Source organism: Nerophis ophidion, linkage group LG16, assembly GCF_033978795.1.
Source record: "Nerophis ophidion isolate RoL-2023_Sa linkage group LG16, RoL_Noph_v1.0, whole genome shotgun sequence".
Classification (NCBI taxonomy): domain Eukaryota; kingdom Metazoa; phylum Chordata; class Actinopteri; order Syngnathiformes; family Syngnathidae; genus Nerophis; species Nerophis ophidion.
Window position 1 is genome coordinate 38,951,450 of NC_084626.1, and position 23,930 is coordinate 38,975,379.

General features: G+C 38.3%; 1 protein-coding gene across 12 annotated transcripts in view; it reads left to right on the forward strand.

The window, feature by feature from the left end:
* LOC133535388 (calcium-dependent secretion activator 1) overlaps positions 1 to 23,930 on the forward strand; it is a 195,931-nt gene that overhangs the window by 142,158 nt on the left and 29,843 nt on the right. Inside the window, exons 14-23 of one of the 12 annotated variants that reach the window (XM_061875200.1) lie at positions 2,144 to 2,299; positions 2,488 to 2,589; positions 2,664 to 2,727; positions 6,284 to 6,407; positions 9,222 to 9,290; positions 10,016 to 10,048; positions 12,583 to 12,689; positions 19,918 to 20,074; positions 21,696 to 21,837; positions 22,399 to 22,560. In XM_061875200.1, the coding sequence (XP_061731184.1) occupies positions 2,144 to 2,299; positions 2,488 to 2,589; positions 2,664 to 2,727; positions 6,284 to 6,407; positions 9,222 to 9,290; positions 10,016 to 10,048; positions 12,583 to 12,689; positions 19,918 to 20,074; positions 21,696 to 21,837; positions 22,399 to 22,560 (1,116 nt within the window). Of the gene's footprint in view, positions 1 to 2,143; positions 2,300 to 2,487; positions 2,590 to 2,663; positions 2,728 to 6,283; positions 6,408 to 9,221; positions 9,291 to 10,015; positions 10,049 to 12,582; positions 12,690 to 16,889; positions 16,920 to 19,917; positions 20,075 to 21,695; positions 21,838 to 22,398; positions 22,561 to 23,930 lie in introns of all 12 variants that reach the window. The other 11 variants (XM_061875190.1, XM_061875192.1, XM_061875191.1 and 8 more) reach the window with 11 other exon arrangements.

A 23,930-nucleotide genomic window follows, 5' to 3' on the forward strand; every position in this document is an offset into this window, starting at 1 on the left:
TAAATGTGGAAGTAGTGTCAAAGAGCTTTGAGTACCTTGAAGGTAGGAAAGTGCTATACAAGTACAACCCATTTATCATTTATTTAGTAAAAATTGATTTTTGATGCATCTTTAATTTATGTATATTGATGCAATTTTACATATTTTTTCCTTTCACTAAATAAGTTTTTATCTCTTGCAACTTTAAAAAAAGATGCATTTGTAATAAGACACAGGGAAAATAATTCACATTACATTTATTGAATTAATGGAAATGTGTGCAAAACTGGAACATAAGTGCCCTATAAAAAAGGTGCTAGTCGGATCGCTCGGTGAGGTGGCTCGTTGCAGTCAGCCAAATTTTAGAACTGTCTGCATTACTTTATTTAAAACAAATACATCGATTATTGACATTTACTAATTAATGTTATAATCATCCATGTCTGAATTGCGCTGCATCTACAAATTAAATATTTACCCCACCTCTAGTGCCTACTGTACGTGCCTGCCAATGTATGATTATTAGGGATGTGCTGATCGAAAGAGTTAGTAAATGGCTAGAGCTGATCAATGCTTTCAATGCCAATCATAAAACCCGGTCCCCTCTGACAACTTTTTTTTATTTTAGTCTGACAGAGGCAACCTGCAGTGGACTGCGTATGTTCATACACAGTGTGGAGACGCTCCACTAAATTGATAATCCTCACTTTTATTGTGGCAAACTAAGTACATTTCTTACATGTAATATTATCACTGGAGGACTGGAGACTATGGCTAAACATGTTACACGTCGAGTAAATACAAGCAAGAGCCGACATGCTAATAGCTAGGCTAATCACCAAGCTAGCTTGAAACAACCAAATAAATAAGTCCTCAGCAAAGTTTAAGAAGTCTAGATGGAAACCCGTTAACAGTACATTCACGGGCAGATGATTCAAAGTTAGAGAGAAGATAAAATACACAATGTACACGTACGGGGAGAGACGATACATCCACAAATCGCTAGTGTAGGCTAGGGTAGGATCAGCATATGATTGGTACTGTAATGATTAGATCGATATTTCTATTTTCACAAAATCTGTTTTGTTGTTAATGTTTAGAGATTAAATGACTAATTATCTAGACAAAGAAGGACTTTGAGGGTAAAAACCAAAGAATTTAAAAGAGTTGTAGTTTTTCCAACATGTGCATGTAACAAAAAAGAATAAGGAACTATTTTAAATGTGTCGATTTTGTTAGACTGTCAACACTCGCAATAAATACCGGTATATTAAAACACTTTAGTTAATACATGTGATCAATATTGGCATTTGCCAATTTCATTCATGGATGATTAGTATCGGCAGTATAAAACATCCCTGATGACAATTTTCCCTCCAATTTTTCATATATGTGAGCAAACGGCAAAACTCCTTGAGCATTCAGTGGCGCACATGTGAGAAACGGCAGACGTGCACACTGTTATGCGCAATTCTTTTTATTTGATTTTGTGAGCGGCTTACATTTGCCGTGCGCAGAGGACGCGTGAGCAGTGTGTAATTGCACAGGCGCGTACCTTAGAGGGAACGTTGCCTAATGACCATACGTTATATACTGAACACACTTAATGACTATACTGTATATACTGAATATCCTTAATGTCTATACTGTATATTCTGAACAACTTTAATTACTATACTGTATATACTGAACATCTCTAATTACTATCCTGTATATACTGAAAATTCTTAATGACTATACTGTATATACCGAATATCCTTAATCACTATACTGTATTTACTGAACATCCGTAATGACTATCGTGTGAGCATCCTTCACTTTGACACTGAGAACTGTAGTGATTTCATCTCCTACAAATATTGACACATTTAAATTAAAATAAATGATAATATACTTATAATGTACAGTATATATTGTTCTAAAAACAGTCACAAGAGTATTGTAGTTAAATACATGTCGCTACTTAATGCCACCGTTTAAAAAGTGCCATGTTAAACATCACAGTCCTGTAAACACAATCTCTGTCTTTGGTTTAACTTTTTGTTAACATTTGCATATCTCCACATTTCTTGTTGTTTTCCTGTGTTATTTTCTTTCTTGTTCTCTGTTGTCGTAGTCTCTTACCATCCTTATTATTCATCCTTCATGCGTCCATTAAAGTCAGAGAGGGCCACAATTACTGGGGGCCGCTGCCCTACGAGGCCCTAAGGAGCCCTAAGAGCTCCCAAAGGCCAAATGCTGACACTGGCTCTAAACGAGCGAACCTCATATTCAAGTTTAGAAAGAGAAAGGATTCCAAAGTCTGTCAAGATGCCATCAGGTGAGACACAGTAATGTTTTTCTTTGCTTTCAAGTGACATGAACTCAAAAAGCTCTCATTGGGGAGGAGAAGGAAGTTGTCCGCTATACAACATTTGTGTGTGTGTGTGTGTGTGTGTATTCGTGCGTGTGCGTGTGTGCATGTATGTATGGGTTGCTATTTAACCTGTATTTGTGTGATCTTCCAAGGCCGGACGGGCTCAGCACCGTCAAAGTGGACGAGAAGGAGCGTTTTGAAGACATCAAGGAGCGTTTACGTGTGATATTGGAAAACCAGATTGTAAATTTCAGGTGATGCACACTGTTTTAACATAATGAATGTCCTCTGTGTATTCAAACCTCTCTCTCCTCATCCTCCAATGCAGATATTGTTTCCCTTTTGGGCGTCCTGAAGGTGCACTGAAGGCCACTTTATCTTTGCTGGAAAGGGTTTGTAAATATTTCAGACACACGTTTATAAAAATATACTCTCACTCGCCACACGGGTGTAACAGTATGAATTCTGTACAGTCCATTCTTGTTCAAGCTGGGTTCAACCTGGGTTCCACAAATCTCCCTCGATTGAGATTTATTCGAGCAGTGCTGGCCAATGAGCTAAAAGCCACAGGCTGTCAACTAATCACTCAGCACAGCTCTTTAGGCACTGGAAAGTGAGTGTTACGTGCTCTATCAATATGATGCCTTTTGTTGACTTAGATACTAAGATCCAAGTACCACATGCTAAACAGTGTGTGCAGTCTATAAAATAGAGTGTACTATTAGTGGGTGTGTTGTTTGTGATCGACTAAATCTGCATTTGCAATTAAAAAGTGGCTCAGATTGTCGTATTTAAATGAGAATGTTGCTCTCATTCACTGCATAATTCATGTTAGCATGCTCCTACATGTCGGCAAGTCTTTAATTAAGGCCAAAAGGTTAACAAAAGGTGATGGGGCAGAAACGCACACCATATAACAAAGGTCGGCAGGGGAAAAGGCCAGGGTACACTGAGCAAAGGAAAAGTCCCCAAAATATATATATATATATAGTGTATAAAAGCAAGGGTGAAAAAAATGTACCCGGACTTGGAGGTCAAGCAAACGCATGCGACGGGAAGGAACAGGAAACAATAACCAGCAAGGCACAGCTGTCTGTGCCAAGCTTAAATAGTCCATGAACTGATTAGCTGTAGGTGTGCCCCAAGGGACGCCCTTCGTCGGGGAAGAGTGAACTGAAAAAAAAGGCACAACAGGGAAAATGCAGGCACAAAATAAAAGGGAAGGCAGGAGAACAATAAAACACAACAAAACGGTCCTTTTAATTTCACTAAAAGCGACAAATAACAAAAGGAGATGATCCGACCTGGAAAGGACTGGATCATAAATGCCTGCAAACTATGCTGGGTTTTGAGGATGAAACAAAAAAACGATGTCACTGAACCCAGTTACATATACTTAGCCTTAAATTTTAATGATCCACAAGGGAAATTGCTCCACACAGTAGCTCAGTTACAATGATGGAAAGTGTAAGGATGTAAAGGACAAAGCAGGTATGAATAGACTAAATATAGCGATGTAAGATGCAGGTATGAATAGACTAAATATAGCGATGTAAGATTTAAATATCTACGTAATATTTACATAATATATGTACAGTATATTATATATACAGATATATAATAATATATTATGTCGATATCATTCATACAGTATATAACAATTACCATGTACAATGTTACAGTATATGTGACAACTGTATATGTGACAGGTGTCAGGTAATAGACATATATCATCTTTTGCTGTATGGCAAGTGATTATAAAGCTGAATGGAGTGCGGAATGAAGGAGTTCTTGAATCGAACAGTGTGGGAACGAAGCTGAAGGAGCCTGTTGGAGTATGAACTGCGCTGTCCCTCAATTGTCTGGTAGAGTGGGTGGGCACGATTGTCCATGATGGCCAGCATTTTGTCCAGTGTCCTCCTGTCCCTTACTGACACAAACGCCTCCAACTGCGTGCCAATAGTTTGGCCGGCTTTCCGGATCAGTTTGTCAATCCGGTTTGAGTCCCATTTGCTGGTGCTGCTCCCCCATCAAACCATTGTGAAGTACAGGGCACTGGCCACAACTGACTGATAAAATATCTCCAACAGCTTGCTGCATACATTAAAGGACCCAAGCTTCCTCAGAAAAAAGAGTCTGCTCATCCCCCTTCTTGTAAACAGCATTGCAGTTCTCCTTCCAGTCCAGTCTGCTGTTCAAGTGGAGTCCCAGGTATTTGTACTGCCACCTTGATCTTGATGGGCTCCACCGGGGTCATTCTCTTCCTGAAGTCGATGACCAGCTCCTTGGTCTTGTCCACTTAAAGAACCAGACGGTTCGCCTGAGACCACTCCACAAAGTCAGCGATCAGTATCCTGTACTCCGATTCCTGTCCCTCTCCGAGACACCCGACCACAGCAGAGTCATCAGAGTATTTCTGCAGGTGGCAGGACCTTGAACTATACTGGAAGTCTGAGGTGTACAGGGTGAACAGGAAAGGAGACAGGACGGTCCCCTGTGGAGCACCTACAGTGGGGCAAAAAAGTAAATATACTTCAACTGTGAGAGACAGAATGTGAAAAAAAATCCAGGAATTCACATTGCAGGAATTTTTAAGAATTTATTTGTAAATCATGGTGGAAAATAAGTATTTGGTCAACCATTCAAAGCTCTCACTGATGGAAGGAGGTTTTGGCTCAAAATCTCACAATACATGGCCCCATTCATTCTTTCCTTAACACGGATCAATCGTCCTGTCCCCTTAACAGAAAAACAGCCCAAAAGTATGATGTTTCCACCCCCATGCTTCACAGTAGTTATGGTGTTCTTGGGATGCAACTCAGTATTCTTCTTCCTCCAAACACGACGAGTTGAGTTTATACCAAAATGGATACATGGATGATACAGCAGAGGATTGGGAGAATGTCATGTGGTCAGATGAAACCAAAATAGAACGTTTGGGGGGCGGGGGGTGTTGCCCACATTTGAGGTCCTCTCCAAGGTTTCTCATAGTCATTATTGTCACTGGCGTCCCACTGGGTGTGAGTTTTCCTTGCCCTTATGTGGGTTCTTCCGAGGATGTTGTAGTCTTAGTGTTTCGTACAGTCCTTTGAGACATTTGTGATTTAGGGCTATATAAATAAACATTGATTGATTGATTGATTGAAGACCACAAGGGAAAAACAGGAGGACTGAGCAGTCAAATACAAAACTAATAAAGTGGAAAAAAAGCACAGGCATATAGTCAATGAGCTGGAGGAACTGGAAGGTAGCCAAACAGGTGTGCAGTCACAAGTAGGGACTACGAGGAATGATGTCGCACCAAACAGGCGCGTGAGTGGAGACTAAATAGGTGGAGGCAAAATGGCACCAGCTGTGCTTGTCATTCCCGCCTTCCCTTGGGTACCATGGCAACTTAAACAGAAAATGGCACAGTGGAGAGACTACGCCAGCAGGAGGCACCAAAACACAGACATGCAACAGCGCTAAATGAAACGCAAAATAGAGCTCCCAAAACGGTGATGAGTGTTGCATGTATTTAGTGCTGTATTGTATATTTGCATTTTCTCCTCCTAGTATTGTGAACGTTTTGATGATCAGCATATATACGTATATTTATGAGGACAGAGACGCAAAATGGATTGGATGCCTTATTCTGCAAACCTAAAAGACGAAATCCACTTTGCACACCTTTAGTAGATCAGCTTTGCGTGTGCTCTGTCTTTTGCACATGTTTTATTACGTGCAAACCTTAAATAAATCAGGCCTGAAATCTATTTATCTTTGTAGTTTGCAAGCTTGCACCATTGGCCACTTTATGGCTTAATTACTTCACCAGCTGCAAGCACAATGATACACAATATTGTTCAACACATACAGTCAGTTTTGTCAATCTTGTGTACAGTATTAGGTCTCCAAAGTGTGTCCTGAACATGACAGATTTTTTTTCTTGAAATGTGACCCGCTCAGGTCCTGATGAAGGACATTGTGACCCCAGTCCCACCAGAAGAAGTTAAAGGAGTCATCCGTAAATGTTTGGAGCAGGCTGCTAACCTCAACTACCAACGGATTAAAGAGTATGCTAAAATCGAAGGTAATCAAAATACTTACTCACTAAATACATAAACACATTCATAACTACTACTTCCTGCCTGCCATAAATGCTCCACTTACTACCTCTTTTAAATATCTTCCATAGTCGCGGGTTTTATGGTGTACAAAAAGGTGGGGCTGTATGCAATTTTCTGATTTTTCAAATGAACTCTGCAACATGTCATAAATGGTCAGCATCCAGCAGATTTATCTACTCTGCATGCACTATAACATGTTGGTAAAGTTACTCTTCTGATGGTTTTCAATCAACTCAGCAACCACTATTAAAAATGATAGTGATAATTAGGGGCGTCCTGATACGTAATTCATAACCGATGTCATAGAAAAACAAATGTGGATGAAATGTGCTTGTCTGTAAAATGTGTGATACAGTATAATGTCAGATACAAGCTGTTCTGCAGCATACACAAGGTTGGTCTTTTATTCTCCTTTAGTCAAGTCATTTACAAAATATAAACACGGTAGGTTATAGGCTACTAGGAGGTAGCAGCCACACAACAGCTAAGCACACAAGCTAGACATTTATAATAAGTGTTATTCATTGAAAAATATTTCAGTATAAAACAACACATTTGTCAATACAAACATTTATCAAATAATTATATTTCCATATTACTTACACATATAAAGTCTCCAAGGCAGAAGCATTTTAGAAATTATCCAGTAACAAACATCTCCGCATCATTCAAATGACTGCGTCTTGAGCTTGACTTCATTAATTATTGCGACCTAAAAACTATTATCACTCCACTTCAACTTAAACACAGCATAAGTCAATTCCAGACGTTAATAATAAATTGGTGTTTTTTATATCCAACATTGTTTTAACTTGATGAAAACTTTTCTAAGATACACACTGCAAAATTATAAAAGTTTATAGAATACCTGCTGATATTGTATCAGATCAATATTGGTATCGTCCAATACTCAAGGCTCCAATTTTGGTTTAGTATTGGATGTTAAAAATTGTGTCTGGACGCCTCTAATAGTAATAATAACAATAATGATAACAATAATGATAATTATCATTAATAAATATAAATAATACTGAATAAACAGTTTGCTTGTTATTGTTATTAATTTTATCTTGCTGTTGCTGCTTTGTTGCGCAATATACAGCTAGGATAGGCTCCAGCTCACCCGTGAGTCTAAAGAGTACAAGCAGTATAGCAAATTAATGAAAAAAATGATTTGTTAAATAAAATTAGGGTTCTTGTAAATAACAGCCTTTGTCCATTTAACCCCTCTTTCAATTTTTCTTTGTGGTTTAGGCGAATAAATGCCCTAGCTATAATTAGAGCATTTATGGTCTATTTAAATTTCTGTATCAAGATACATGTGTGTACGTGTGTAATGTGTGTGTGTGTTTCTGTGTGTGTGTATATATATACACTGTATATATATATATATATATAAATACTGTATATATAATGTGTGTGTATGTATACCTATATATACATATACATATATATATATATATATATATATATATATATATATATATATATATATATATATATATATATATATATCCATTTCCTACCGCTTATTCCCTTTTGGGGTCGCGGGGGGCGCTGGCGCCTATCTCAGCTACAATCGGGCGGAAGGCGGGGTACACCCTGGACAAGTCGCCACCTTATCGCAGGGCCAACACAGATAGACAGACAACATTCACACTATATATATATATATATATATATATATATATATATATATATATATGTGTGTGTGTGTGTGGTGTGTGTGTGTGATTACTTAAATAATACACACATATCTATTTTGTTAATTCAACACACAAATGCAAAGTTGTTATTTGTGTTGTACTTTGTTACCAAAAATGGTTATCACTGGTTTGTATTCATATTTTAGTGTTAAAAAAACGTATTACTCCGATCATCTTGGCATGACATTATTAGTGGGGTTTCTATTTGGTTCGTTTCATGAAAATGTGAATTTCAGATGAAGTTTCTATTGAGTTATGTTTGTGTGCTTCTTGTAAAAAATTAACAAGGAAATACATTTTTAGTTTTGATGAAGATACAACTTGTCTTCTCGTCCGCTTTTTGTGTCTCAATAACTCTCTCCTTTGTTTCAGTAGCCAAGGTTTTGTTGAAGTGTGTGTGAGTAAAAATGCATTCAACAACAAAGCCATGAAATGTGTCATCATGGCAACATGTGGCCTGTTGAAGGCGCTCTCTGGGTCACAGCTTTAAGGATGCACATTATCATAGCGTCTAGAACCTTCCCTTAACTAGAGCAGCTCTCCTGTCAGCTCTCTTTGCTGTTCTACTTGTCGACTGTGCTCGCCTGTCCTCTCCCTCACAGCAGCTTCACTTTTTCTGGGCGACGTGCGGTGAAGTTGCTTCCAAAGCGATGCTCGGATTGATTACATCTCCAACCCAGCATCTGCTCCCTTGCATGTGCTTTCAGTGGTATGGGACCTCAATGGCAGCGGTGCAGTGTCTGACCAATCAGTGCAGCTGTGATCCACACATGACTGTTTGTGACTGATCACAGGACAGTTTAGTCCGAATGCACATGAGGGTTTAGTACCTGCTTTTCCCAACCTTGCGGCAGCACACTGCACTCCACTGCACACTGATGCCTTTTCATGCCTTGAAAGAATTGCTGCGGGTGCGAACAAGATATTAAGAAGACATGCTTACTATCTTGTCCACTGTCCTCGTGAGATACTTCTAGACAACTTCTAGTCTCACCCGGACAGCCGTCCTCCCTTCCAGCATCCCACCTCCGCTGACCCCGGCTTCTTGCATGCCCCATCCTTCTTTTGTAGGAAAAAAGAGGGAAATGTATGAGCATCCTGTCTTCTGCTTGGCGTCTCAAGTGATGGATTTAACCATCCGTGAGTACTTTCATCCAAAGCCTCCTCTTATCACTTCATCCTCTGCTCTGCCTTCCCTCTCTCTGCCATGCTTGTTTTTTTTTTTTGTTTTTTGTTTTTTTTATCTATGTGTGTTTTTATTATGTGTGAGACTGAGTGCCCACAAAGAAGGAGCCAGGAGAGCCAACAACAATCTAATTTTATGAGCAAAACCATCTGCCTGAGATGGACATGAATGAGAAGTCTAGTCTGTGAGCTTCTTTCTTTTGACTTGAATGCATTTTTACATTGCTTACATTGATATCTACTCCAGTCTTGTGACATGTCATGTGATCGTGTGTCAGTGCTGTGACCAACAGGTAGGTTAGTCGTGATGAAAGGACGCCATAATGGACTGTTTGACAGGCTTGTGTGTTTGTCCTAACTTGACTCACCTCAGTGTGTCACATGTTTGTTTATTATTATTATCATTATTATTATTGTTATTATGCTTGTGTGTCCTACTGAGCTGTCTGTGTTTGTTTCAGACATTTTTCCAAATGCAGACACAGTTTCAGCATCTCTGTTTTGATTATGTGCTTGTGACATGTCTGTTGCCTAGAAACCACACATCCTGGAGCTGAGCCCTTACATCATCAGAAATGAAGGAGAGCAGCTTTAACTCCCACAGTTAGTGTGGAAATAAGCGTCTGTAATTCTAAACATCTCTTCATCTTCTCTCTCCCTCCCTCTGTTTTGCGCTCAAGTTGAGAAAGGTCAGAAGGATCAGAAGGATCCAGGTGAACTCATGTTTAGCTTTTGGTTTAGACACACTGATAAACATGCACACACACAAGTACATACGCATGCACATACACAAGTAAATACACATACACATACAGTACACATGCTCGTACATATATGTATACAGGTACACATGCACATACACATTTACATACACTTGCACATGCACATAAATATAAACATTTACATGTGCACACACATACACATTCACATTTATATGCACATTCACTTGCACGTACACTTACACATTTCAGATTCAGATTGGTTTTATTTGAACTATATAGTTTCAAAATGATGCATCACATTTTTACGTTTTCTTTGCAACATACATGTCCAAAAAACATGAACAAATACATGCACATTCAGATTAACATGTACACGTGCATACACATACACATTCACATGTATATACACGTACATATGCATATTTACATGAACATACACTTGCACGTACACACTTGAACATATACATTCACATGCACATTCACATCAACATGTACAAGTGCATACACATTTGTTTATATGTATATACACATACACAGGCATGTTAACATTTACAGTACATGCCCATACATATACACATACACATGCACATACACATAAACATTTACAATTACATGTGCATACACATACACGTTCACATGTATATACATATACACACACACGTTACAAAGTTCATGCCCATACATAAGCACATACACGTACACATGCACAAAACATTATCATTTACATATGCATATACATACACGCTCACATATATATACACATATACAAGCATGTTAATATTTAAATGCACATACATAAGCACATACGTATATGTACACATGCACATGCACGTAAACACACATTAACATACACATTCACAACTGTATACACACACACGTTAACATTTACATGCCCATACATAAGTATGTACACGTTGACATGCACGTACACATGCACACCCATGTGCACATTCACAGGCACATTTACATACACATGTATATTCACTTAAAAATGCACATACACACTTACATGCACATAGCCATGTATGTACGCATTTACATACAAATGCACATTCAAATGGATGTTTAACAACACTTGCAACTTTATGACAGACGTCAGCTTTGTTTTCTGCTAGACTAATCTTGAAATCCATAATTTTTCTCACCTACTCTATCAAAGTGCTGGCACTCACCACTTTCTTTGGTGTTATGGCGGATTATTTTGCAGTTGCATTCAATTTAAAAAAGCACAGAGACTGAATCTCTGATGCGTGATTCTGTAAAATGCGAGCAAACAGACAAATTTGTCACACAAAATGTTTGGCCATATAATAACCGAGACAATATACAAAAACTGGGGCAAGATTTTTATCAAAATGCGTATCATAGGAAAAGTGGAAAAGTGGAATGTACAAAAACCGAGGTACCACTATACCTGCAAACATACTTACAGATATTTACATACAGTACATGTATATAATGTACATGTTCCAATTAACACGTGTTCAAATAAAATATTTAGTATACTGTAGCCAGCGGGTAAGTGGTCTACAAAAATATATATAAAAAAAGATATAGCTACACAAATAATTTGTGCCGCGTCAAAAAACACTGGCATTAAGAGCTGTGGCTGTAGGCGACTTCCTCATGTACTATTTTTAATGACTTCCACAAGAGAACAATGGCAGTTCATTTGATGTTTCTGCTATTCAGCTGACTGAGCAGTTTATTCCTTACTATAGTTACAACATTTGGTCTTTTGCTGCTTGGTTGTTCAATACACTTATTAATATATCACAGCCAAATAGAGCTAACACATTCTAAAATAATATTAAAGTAAAAACTTGGTTGACCGCTTGATTCCAATTAACAGCCAATCCCTTTTGTTTGTAAATAAACACCCTGGCTATGGTTAGAACATTTACATTACTAAATGAATATGAATACACACATATTTCACACATGATTTCTCATGTCTTCAAACACATTCCTTCCATATGATACACAAAATATATGCATGTATAGCACATCTTCCATAAAGTATATTATATGTACGGCTAATATACTATAAATTGGTAATGATATAATGTATTTCCGTGTTTCTTAGAAGCATTATTTATGTATGGAATGAATGATCTAATGCTTTTAAAAATATATTATTACATCCCAAACAATAAAACAGTCAAATATTTTAGGTGAGGTGAAAAGCGAAAGGAACAATAAGCCGTGTTATTTCCAGTTTAATCATTAATCAATCAAAATGTGTGTTGTTTTCCACTATGTGTGACATAGCCATGCAGCAGCTTTAAATACATATGCTTATTTTATTTAGGGTGCATGTTCCATCTCAATGTCTGCTTTTCATCTTCTGTGTTCTGCAGCACTAAAAATACAACATTTTGTTCATTAAAATATCCCTGTGTGCTAAATGTTCAACAAAAAGAAAATACAAAATGAGGCAAAAAAAGTCAGAATAGTGAGAAAATAAATTTGACTTATGTCCTGCTCTGTTCTTAACCTCGCTGTCCCCCTGGTCCTTGTTTTAGAGAATGCAGCCCGCTTAGTCACACCTGCCAAGAAACTGGAGGAAACCATTCGCCTGGCAGAGTTAGTCATCGAGGTCCTCCAGCAGAACCAAGAACACCACGCTGAGGTGAGGGAAATTTTTCGCTCTTCAATGCACACTTCCGTTATTCTCACCAACTGCTCTATAATCCGTCAGTCAGCTATAAATAAAGCTGCTTTCATCTATGCTTTGCTAAATAAAACCAAGGAATTATTGATGTTGCATTCTTCATCCATGAATAGCTCAACCGGAGTTCTTTTACAGTTGGCATGAGGACGTGATTCTCAATATTTCTGCATGCTTTTAGGCTGCGTTCACACTTGTCATGTTTGGTTAGTTTTAAAGAAACTCTGGTGTGTTTGCTCTGCTAGTACAGTTCTTTTGGTCGAGAGGTTGAACGCCATCATCTGAAAACCAGTGTGCACCAAACAAGTGGATTGAGGTCACTCTAGATATGGGTCTCGGTCTACTTGCAATTGAAGTCTGGTGGGGTTGGGTTCAATTGAGCTCAACTGTGAACGAAAGACACTGAGCAGTGTTAAAAGAAATGGTAAATATCAAAACCGCTTTAAAACAACACATCCAGGCAACTAAAACCCTTTATTAATACCCTCCTCCATTCACATCCCATCTCCCCGGATTATAAATAACCTAATGTAAATAATCAAATGTACTTCTAATATATTTACTTGCTCTTATGCTATCTGAACTCACTATGTTCTCTGCTGGCTGTACATATCCTACTAAGTTAGACTTACACTGTTTCAAAGTCCATTTCTCTGTTGATGCAATTGTTGATAACTGAAGTACTGATATCAACCAAAGCTCCTCATCCCACCCCCGGATTGTAAATAATGTAAATAATTCAATGTATATACTATGATGATTAACTTGTGTGATGACGGTATTATTGTGGACCCCGACTTAAACAAGTTGAAAAACTTATTCGGGTGTTACCATTTAGTGGTCAATTGTAAGGAATATGTACTGAACTGTGCAATCTACTAATAAAAGTATCAATCAATCAATCAAAATCAGACCCTCCAACCAATCTCAGTGAATTTTGCGGGGATTCGCAACTTTGTCTAATCGACACTACTTTGCTGCACATCGTGATTTTAGCCAGTCTGATCTGTCCTTGAGCTCTCGTCAACTGACTCATCAAAACGTGTTTGCTTCTTGTGTAGTACAAAGCAGGAACAACACCCAGAAACACATCATCTCATTCTTCCTCATCTTGTCTACAGAGTTAACCCCGGATTTCAACTGCATGCGTAACGGGCCCACCATAGAATGTCTCCATCGTCCGCTAATCCCCACTGCCTTTTTACGTGCAAAGTTGCGGCACTGCAATGCTGCCAAATAGCGCAGACTTTTTACGAGATCATGCTAATCTCTGTGTAATCATGTGATCAGGGGAGTTGTCGTAAAGCGAACCACAAACAGTTTATTGGGTCCTTCCAGAGGAGCAGAAGCAAATAAACTTGGTTCTGCCATTCGAGGTGCGTAACAGCTGCTGAACAGCAACACCACAGAACGCGTCCATCATTGGTCACATGTGTGGCTGTTACTGCTCTTACTTGACTTGAGTTGTGAAAAAGATGACAGTTTTGTCTTGTAGAACGACAACTTTATTTTTCTATTTGTAGCAAGCAACAACAAAACAGTAACATCATCCCTGGCAAGTATTGTACACATTCTAAACACACACACACACACACACACACACACCTAATTCAACTCCCGCTAAACAATCCCTTTATTTAACTCCCCCGTATCAGGTAGTATTTGACACAGGCCCCAATAGATCTGTCCAGGATATGCCTGTACTATGATTCTTTGGTTTTGTACCTCCAAAATCAGTATGTCAGTATCTGTTTGTGTCAGTGAGGTGAAATTACGTCTAAAAACCTTTGACAAGTTGACTTCAAGTCCGTCCCCACCTATTTGGACACAAGCTTTTTTTTTTAGTTGTGCGTTGCATGCCACTTTGTGGGCGTGACCAAACAAGGATAGAATGCAGCAGCCTGCTGTAGGCGCCAGCAGATACTTTTTAGGTTTTAATTGACACACACAATAAACAGAAATGTCATGCATTTTAAACGTCTGCCAGATTACCCACTAACATTTTGGTCCGTTCTCGTCTCGTCATGTTTTCGTCATCAGAGAGACATGTTTATCTCGTCATCGTCTCGTTATCGTCATGAAAAAAAGTGGCGTCAACGAAATTATTTCGTCATCGTCATCATCGACGAAAACAACACTGCTTGACTTGAGATTTTCCAGTCTTGACTTTGGACTTGACTCGAGGCTTTCCTGTCTTGACTTGGGACTTAACTCGGGACTTGAGGGCAAAGACTTGAGACTTACTTGTGACTTGCAAAACCATGACTTGGTCCCATCTCTGCTGTTAACATTAAACATGCTTTACTGATTCGATTAATTGTCCTACTAATTTTGGCGGTCCTTGAACTCACCGTAGTTTGTTTACATGTATAACTTTCTCCAACTTTCTAAGACGTGTTTTATGTCACTTCTTTTTCTGTCTCATTTTGTCCACCAAACTTTTAACGTTGTGCATGAATGCACAAAGGTGAGTTTTGTTAATGTTATTGACTTATATGGAGTGCTAATCCGACATATTTGGTCACTGCATGACTGCAAGCTAATCGATGCTAACATGCTATTTAGGCTAGCTGTATGTACATTTAGCATCATTATGCCTCATTTGTAGCTATATTTGAGCTAATTTATTTTCCTTTAAGTCCTGATGATTCAATTTATATCTCATGACACACTATCTGTATTGACTGATTGATTGACACTTTTATTAGTAGATTGCACAGTTCAGTACATATTCCGTACAATTGACCACTAAATGGTAACACCTGAATACGTTTTTCAACTTGTTTAAGTCGGGGTCCACGTTAATCAATTCATGGTATGTAATATGGCTTTTAATTTTTTGCGGCTCCAGACAGATTTGTTTTTGTATTTTTGGTCAAATGTGGCTCTGTCAACATTTTTGGTTGCCGACCCCTTTCTTAGAGGAACAACATTAGTATATGTTTGATGAAACGTGATTATATACATGACTGTATGTATGCATATGTGCTTGTATATGTACAGTATGTTTGTGCGTGTGGATGTATGTACTGTGAGTGTAAATCAAGTGCAGGGATACGGTACGCCATGTGCAGCGGGTCCACCAGCGGTAAAAATCGACACATTGACTTAAAAGAATCCGCCACCATGGCGGTGATGTTACGCAACGGTTACGCATCCAGTGGAAATCCGGGGTGAGCCTTCTTGGTATTGTAACATTTTAACAATGTCCTCACTTCCTTGTTAATGTATGATAATAATCATCCCATAACGAAAACAGCGGAACACTTGATGCAATATTTTGGTATACGAACGTTTACGATGGACAAGAATGTTTCAAGCGTAAAACAAACACGGAACATGTCTGCAATATGAGAACGAGGAGACAGCAGACAAAAATGGGAGTTTTTAAGGGGATTGTGTGTTAGGTTTCCTTTTTCTGTCTGGTAAAAAAACAATTCTCAACAATGCACACATTGATCTTAGTAAATTTGTGGAAATTATGTGTTACTGTAAGGTTATAAAGCAATATTGATAACATTAAAAAATATTGAACGTGAGGTTAAGCACAGAGCAGGACAAAACCGATGCAATGTTTTTTGGGACAAATTAAGCCTCAAAACGTTACAATTTTTTGAAAGATCTGCTGCAAATTCCAGTATTTTAGGTTTCAACTCAATTGAATAATCACAAAAAAATCGAAAAGGAAAACCTGGTGTTATTGAAATACGTAAGATCAAATGTGTTGTGTTTTCTCTTAGTGTGACGACTCTTTCAATATATTTTTGACAAACTTTTCATGAAATCTAAGACTATAAATCTTGCAAAGTATAAAGATAACCTACAGTACTTATTCAACCCAGCAGACAATATTTGAGTTATGAGTCACCAAAGCGGTCCAATCAAGTCCTGACTTTATGTAAATGTTCTTTACTGCGCACTTTAGGTCATGTGACTCAAATACCACTCTGAGCACTAAGCTAATCGCGCCAAAGTACACAAAGTCTGTTATTTATTTATTTTGGGTCTGTACAATAGTAGCAAAGCACAAGTGTGAACGCAGCGACAGTTAAGGAAGATCTTGCATCACTGCCAACACAATCAGCAGCAAATGATGATCGAGTGTGGTCTTAATATGCGGATGAAGCAGATTTATTGTATCTCTCTGAATATGCTTGACAGGCGGCAGTCACGAGTTCTGCAGATCAATCGGTACAGTATTTTATTTTTGTTTTTTTTACCCTCTCACGCACCAACCCTCCCCCACGCCCTAATTGTATGGCATGCGTGCCACTATGGCAAGAAGCAGCTTCTTTGGAGGCTGTAAAGAGAAACGGGTGTGGTCGGCACCATCAGCGACTAAGAGGAGCTTGCAAAACATGACAAAGATCATAACGCATGTTCATCGGGCCATAAAGAGGTTTCCTTTCTCTCCCAAGCATGCAGAACTAGTCGAGTTTGTGAACCTCCGACTTTAATCTACCATTGACATCTGTTTCTTCTCCATCCGACAATTGATGTCCTGCTCTTGTTCAAGCATTTCTCCCCACTAAGCTTCTCCTCCTCATCCCCCTTCTACGCTGTCTAAAACAAAGCCTCAAACGTTCAATATTTGTCATCTTCTTGTGTTCTCACTGTGATTGGTCCATGCAGGGAAAAGAGGTACGTAAGAACTGAATGAGTATGCATGTCCACTGTGGACTGATTGCATTGACCGAGCACTTTAGTTGCTGCTATACTTCCGTAGAGCACAGAGATCTGTGCATACCCCTGAAGTACTAAAGCTCTTTTTGACCCACTTCGGAGACTTTCAATCCCTGGCTTGAAGTATCTCTTGGTAATTGTAGTGTAGAAGAGCTTTGTTTGCCTCTTATTGCGTTAACTCTTAGCAGTTGGAATGTGGACAGGTAAGTAGTTTTGCCATTACAGCAGGTAAGGAACATTGAAATCAACAAAGCGTTTTTTGGTAAGACTTTGATCTGTGTGCTATAAGACAAGTCTGACTACACTAACCAGAGATACTGTGTTCTGAAGTAAAGAACGTAAGGACTGTGGTGTCCCGATCACATATTGATATCGATATTATATCATCAAAAAATACATATCAGAATACATTGCCTAAAACTTCCGAAAGAAGCAGTCTATTCTGCTCCCTCTAATGTCTCTTCTTGCTAGCTTAGCAGACATATAACAGGTCGACGCCATTTGTGAGGTTTTCAAACATTTTCATTTTAAAACACTGTAAGAGTGAACATACACAAATAAACTATGTTGATATGATTTACATGAAATACAAGGTGAAATTCCAAAATATAAGAAATACATTTAAAACAAATGTGCCAGCTCAATGTTAATTTACATTGGATATGCCATATAGACGTTACTGATTTGCATTAGCGATTTCAAAACTTCCAAATGTGTTAATGAAAACTACAACTAAGACGCTCATTACAACACTGCTGGTTTGTAATAAGTGCGATATATATACAGTGTAACCACTTTGTAGGGATCAACAAAAGGCAAGACTGGCACATTCAACTTGATTGCAAAGACTACTTCTCCACTGCCTCGGACAAACTGAATTGAATGCATACTTGCAAATGATACTCAGAAGTTTAAGACAATTAATTATTACAACTAAATATTATACAGTCCATTCCAGATTCTATGAAGTCTATCCAACAATGTATCACTTGATCAATACTTTAACAACATTGTACACTACAAAATAAATCAAAGGTATGTATTATTTGTGCTGGTAATATATCAGATTGATATTGGTTTCGACCAATAATCAAGGCTGCACTATTGTATCGTATCAGAAGTGAAAAAGTCGTATCGGGGCACCCCTAATAAGGATGACAATGTGCATGTGAGGAGTGGCATTCACATCCAGCGGGCTGGAGGTTTGTTGTATGCGGCGGATGTGAATGGCAGCACCACTTATATTTTTTTATACATCTTGGCAGCAAAGCATGCAGGGAAATTTCATATCTGCATGCCAATAAATTCCAACAAAAGGAAGGGAGCAGACATGCAATACTGCTTATACAAATGCAACCTTGGGAGACGTAACTAGTGAACAATGTTTTTTCCATTTTTGAATGGAAACACCAATGAGACGCATCATGGAATTGTTCATAAGCATGAAGCTACTGTATGTTTTTCATTCTTATTATTGTCAACTGAATGGCAATAATCTTTTGACAGAGTATACCCTTTTTGACAGTCTTTGTTTCTGTGGGTGGAGGTGGGGCTGCGAGCATAGACATGCAGAGAAAAATTGAGCCATGTAACGTAAACGAAAAATAGCAACATAGAAATAATCCGGATCAGTCCAAAAAATGTAATCACCTGTTAGTTATCCCATTTCTTGACAGTTTAATCAAGATCTCCTCATAACTTTTCAAACTATCTGTGGCAGAAAGAATTAAACAGATTGAAACCTTTTATCAGTCATTCACTGTCTCTGTCTCTGTGGGTAGAGGCGAGACCGCTTGCATACACAAACAAAAGTTGAGCAGCACAAAAAAAATGTAAGGTAAAGTAACATATTAACACTTTTTTGATTGCCCCGAAAACAAAATGACTTGTTCTTTATCCCATTTTTTACATTTCCTCATAGTTTCACGCAAATCCGCCCCGTAAGACTGTGAGTTATATTGCTGACTAACAGACAAACTAACCTGGTAGAAATAATAAACCCTAAACTGAACATCGTGATTTTAGTCTCCGTGATTATTTTCGGTTTACTTACACACAAATTTAATTTCCCTTGGGAGATTAATAAAGTAATATCTAATCTAATGTAATGAGTCACACTATGATGCTATATCCTTGACAACACGGTCCAGAGGACTGTGCTGTCTTGCAAAGCACAGAAAGGACAAAAGAGTCGGCAGGAACAGGAAGTCAGACTGACACAAACTAGGGAAAAACAGGAACTATTGGGATGAGGATACAAGCTAATGTACATTTACTAAATTAGCTCATTACTTTAATAAGCTTTTTTCACCACAGCACCATAAGCTGGATCTGGTTGGGTTCTGGCTCACTTAAGTAAACTTGCCACCGTAATTATCCTCAAATTCACAGCACAAGTTCATAAAAGCTGACAATAACAAGAATGCAGAATAATCTTTACTTTTGACCTTTGTCATTTTTTTTCACGTTTCACCCGCTTCCTTTTTTCCTATCACTGTGTCTGCAGGCGTTTGCTTGGTGGACCGACCTCATGGTGGAGCACGCCGAGAACTTCCTGGCCCTCTACGCCATTGACATGGACGCCGCTCTGGAGATCCAGTCGCCTGAGAGCTGGGACAGTTTCCCGCTCTTCCAGCTCCTCAACGATTTTCTCCGGACAGACTGTAAGTTTGGATTGCTCTTTCTGGTGTGTTACTTTTGTTCGACCTTTAAACAAAGTCATATTTGGTTACTTTAGTGGACCACAGGCTCGGAACACACAACTCCTCCAAGCCACTCAGTGTTGATTACGCAATCCGTATTTTAAATTGCATGCAGTGATAAATTAAACTGTCCACTCATGATTCAGTGGTACCTCTGTTTTGGTAACCCTTACCCACTTTTTTTTTCTTTTCTTTTTTTTAAATAATCAGTCCAACAAAATAATACACAATAATACCATAATATTACAATTACTATTCCAAAACCAAACCCAGTCCAGCAACATTCAAAATAGCAATCAACAGAGAAATTGAGAGGACACACAAACATGACACAAACAATCCCCACTTTTACATAACTTTTTTTTCCACAGAACATTTTTTGCAATATATGGTTACTCACACCGTCTCTGTTATTGTACAACAAAACATCGAGAGTGACTAGGTATATGTAACAATAAACCGTATAGTAAAACCCACAGTATAACTTCCCACGGTTAGTATTATTGTTTTAACTTAAAATAATCGTAGAACCGTGATTGATAAACTCACAGACTGTTGACACTGTTCTTTTCTGGGGAAGCAATCTTAAAAGCTAACATGAAACAGGCGACATTATTGTCTTTCTCCAATAATCGTGAAACATCTTTAAGCTACATTTAAACTAGTGTGGGTGGCACTGGGAGCAGGTGGGTAAAGTGTCTCGTCTAAGGACAACGGCAGTGACTAGGATGGCGAAAGCGGGGATCAAACTTGGAACCCTCAAGTTATTGGCACGGCCACTCTGCCAACTGAGCCACACCGCCCCAATACTACAATAAACACATTACTGTCTAAGTAATGTGTACAATACATCTACGGGCTGTGCTTTCTTAGACAGAGCGATAGTTCAATACTGGAAGAAATATGACAACGGGAAGTGAATTTGCGTGACGTCACATAAACCGGATGTGACGCACCCTTTATCATTAAAAAAAACTTTCACAAATTAAAACGGAAAAAAAGCATATTCAAACACGCAAATAAATAATGTATAGCCCTTAAGTAGCCAGAACAATATCATTATATACCGGTCACATGTTTCTTCTGCAGAGTATATTGTGAGGCTATATATTTATTTAAATAAAACTATGTGAAATATGAGTACTTTTAGAGCACATATAACAACACTGTGATGATAATGATAACCAAAATAACCGTGAAGTCAATCTCTGTATTTTTATTGAGCACTACTGCCGCTCATCACCATCTTTGCGAACGATAGAGATAAATGTGATGTTAAATGTTCATTTATACATTTCTTTCATCATTTATATGTATTTCACTATGTTTTATGTGTTTATAAAATGTGTTTTGTCTTCATATTTTGTAGTGTCTAGAACACATTAATTGGATTTACATTATTTGTTATTGAAAAACATTGCTTTTGTTTCGGTCTGATCATTTGGATTACAAAGAAAAACTGAGATACCACTGCATTTATAACGGAGCTCCCACTGTCTTGTTGAGTTAATACAAAAAAACGACAGGAGGTTGCCTACAGCCACAGCGGTAAGACTGCGTCCCTGTCTTTCTTTTCACACAGATCATCTGTGCAACGGAAAGTTCCACAAGCACCTCCAGGATCTGTATGCTCCTCTGGTGGTTAGATATGTGGACCTGATGGAGTCCTCCATCGCTCAGTCAATACACAAAGGCTTTGAGCGAGAGTCCTGGGAGCCTGTAAAGTAAGGAGCCTCAGTCTTTGTATTGGATGTTTGGAGCGCGGGTATTTTTTATTTAGACGGCGGCTGAGCTAAGGATGCAACTTTGGAAGAGCTGTAATGTTAACAAACAAGCAACTTTTCATTTTTGTATGGTAGAAGAAAAGGTTATTTACTGTTTCTGACAAATCTATGTCTGTCATTTCTCAGGCTAACATTATTTTTTTTCTCTGTGAACTAACCTTCATAATTTGTGCTTCTGACGTGATGCCAGAAACAGAAAAGCCTCCGGCCCACTGGTCTTGTTTATCATTTGTTATTTCTTTCACACTCTTGCTTCTATGTTTTGATTACATACAATGGTTGTGTTGCAAAAAAAAGTTATATTTTTTATTTTCGATAATGTACCTTTTTTACATGTGAGTCTAGCTGCAGGTCTTTTCATTTGTTTACATGTGCACCCCCCTATTTTTTAATGATGTTTCACTTTTGAGTAATGAGTGTCACATGGCTTATCTGCAGCACCCACACCACTGTTACGTTTTTTTTGTTCTTGTTGTTTCTTTTTGTCTGTCTCTTCTGCAGGAGTTTAACAAGTAATCTGCCCAATGTGAATCTACCAAATGTCAACCTCCAAATTCCAAAAGTACCAAATCTGCCAGTTCCAGTAGCAGGACTATCAGTTAACCTTCCACAAATGCCTAGCTTTTCTACCCCGTCGTGGATGGCTGCTATATATGACTCTGAGTGTGTATTCAACTAGTTCACTTTAGCTTTATTGAACCAAACGGAGAACGCCTTGGTATGAGGATGTCCTTGTCTGTGATTGTGTTGCAAAAGGATTTTGAAAGCAGCAGTAAATAACAAATTATCTCAATTTATTTCAGTAAGCACACAAGGTTGGTCTTTTCTGGTATTTTGGCTTATAGGCTACTAGGAGCTAGCAGCTACACAACAGCGGAGTACCCAATAACACCCAAGCTAGAAATACTATTAAGTGTGCTTTATTGCACAATTTTGCAGTCCAAACCAGCACATGTATCAACAGAAAGAAGTATCAAATGATTATAGTTGCATATCACTTACACTTACAAAGTCTCCGGGGCAGAAGTAAGTATCCAGTAACAAACGTGTCCGCATTATTCAACTTACTGTGTTGTGGTAATGAGCTTAACTTTATGAATTATTGTGACCACCAAAAAATATTACCTCTCCACTTCAATTTAAAAACAGCATAAGTCCATTCTGAACGGTTAATATCGAATAGGTTAGTGTTTTTCATACCTACCATTGTTCTCTGTTTGACTAATTTCACATGATCAAAACATTTTTCATATTCCACACTACAAACTGCAAAAAGTATGTACAAACCATGTTTCCATATGAGTTGGGAAATTGTGTTAGATGTAAATATAAACGGAATACAATGATTTGCAAATCATTTTCAACCCATATTCAGTTGAATATACTACAATGACAACATATTTGATGTTCAAACTTCTAAACATTTTTTTTTTTGCAAATAGTCATTAACTTTGGAATTTGGTGCCAGCAACACGTGACAAAGAAGTTGGGAAAGGTGGCAATAAATACTGATAAAGTTGAGGAATACTCATCAAACACTTATTTGGAACATCCCAAAGGTGTGCAGGCTAATTAGGAACAGGTGGGTGCCATGATTGGGTATAAAAACAGCTTCCCAAAAAATGCTCAGTCTTTCACAAGAAAGGATGGGGCGAGGTACACCCCATAGTAGTCAAACAGTTAAAGAACAACGTTTCTCAAAGTGCAATTTCAAGCAATTTAGGAATTTCAACATTTACAGTTCATTATATCATCAAAAGGTTCAGAGAATCTGGAGAAATCACTCCACGTAAGTGGCATGGCCGGAAACCGACATTAAATGACCGTGACCTTTGATCCTGTATCAAAAACCGACATCTATCTCTAAAGGACATCACCACATGGGCTCAGGAACACTTCAGAAACCACTGTCACTAAATACAGTTTGTCGCTACATCTGTAAGTACAAGTTAAAGCTCTACTATGCAAAACAAAAGCCATTTATCAACAACATCCAAAAACGCAGCCGGCTTCTCTGGGCCCGGGATCATCGA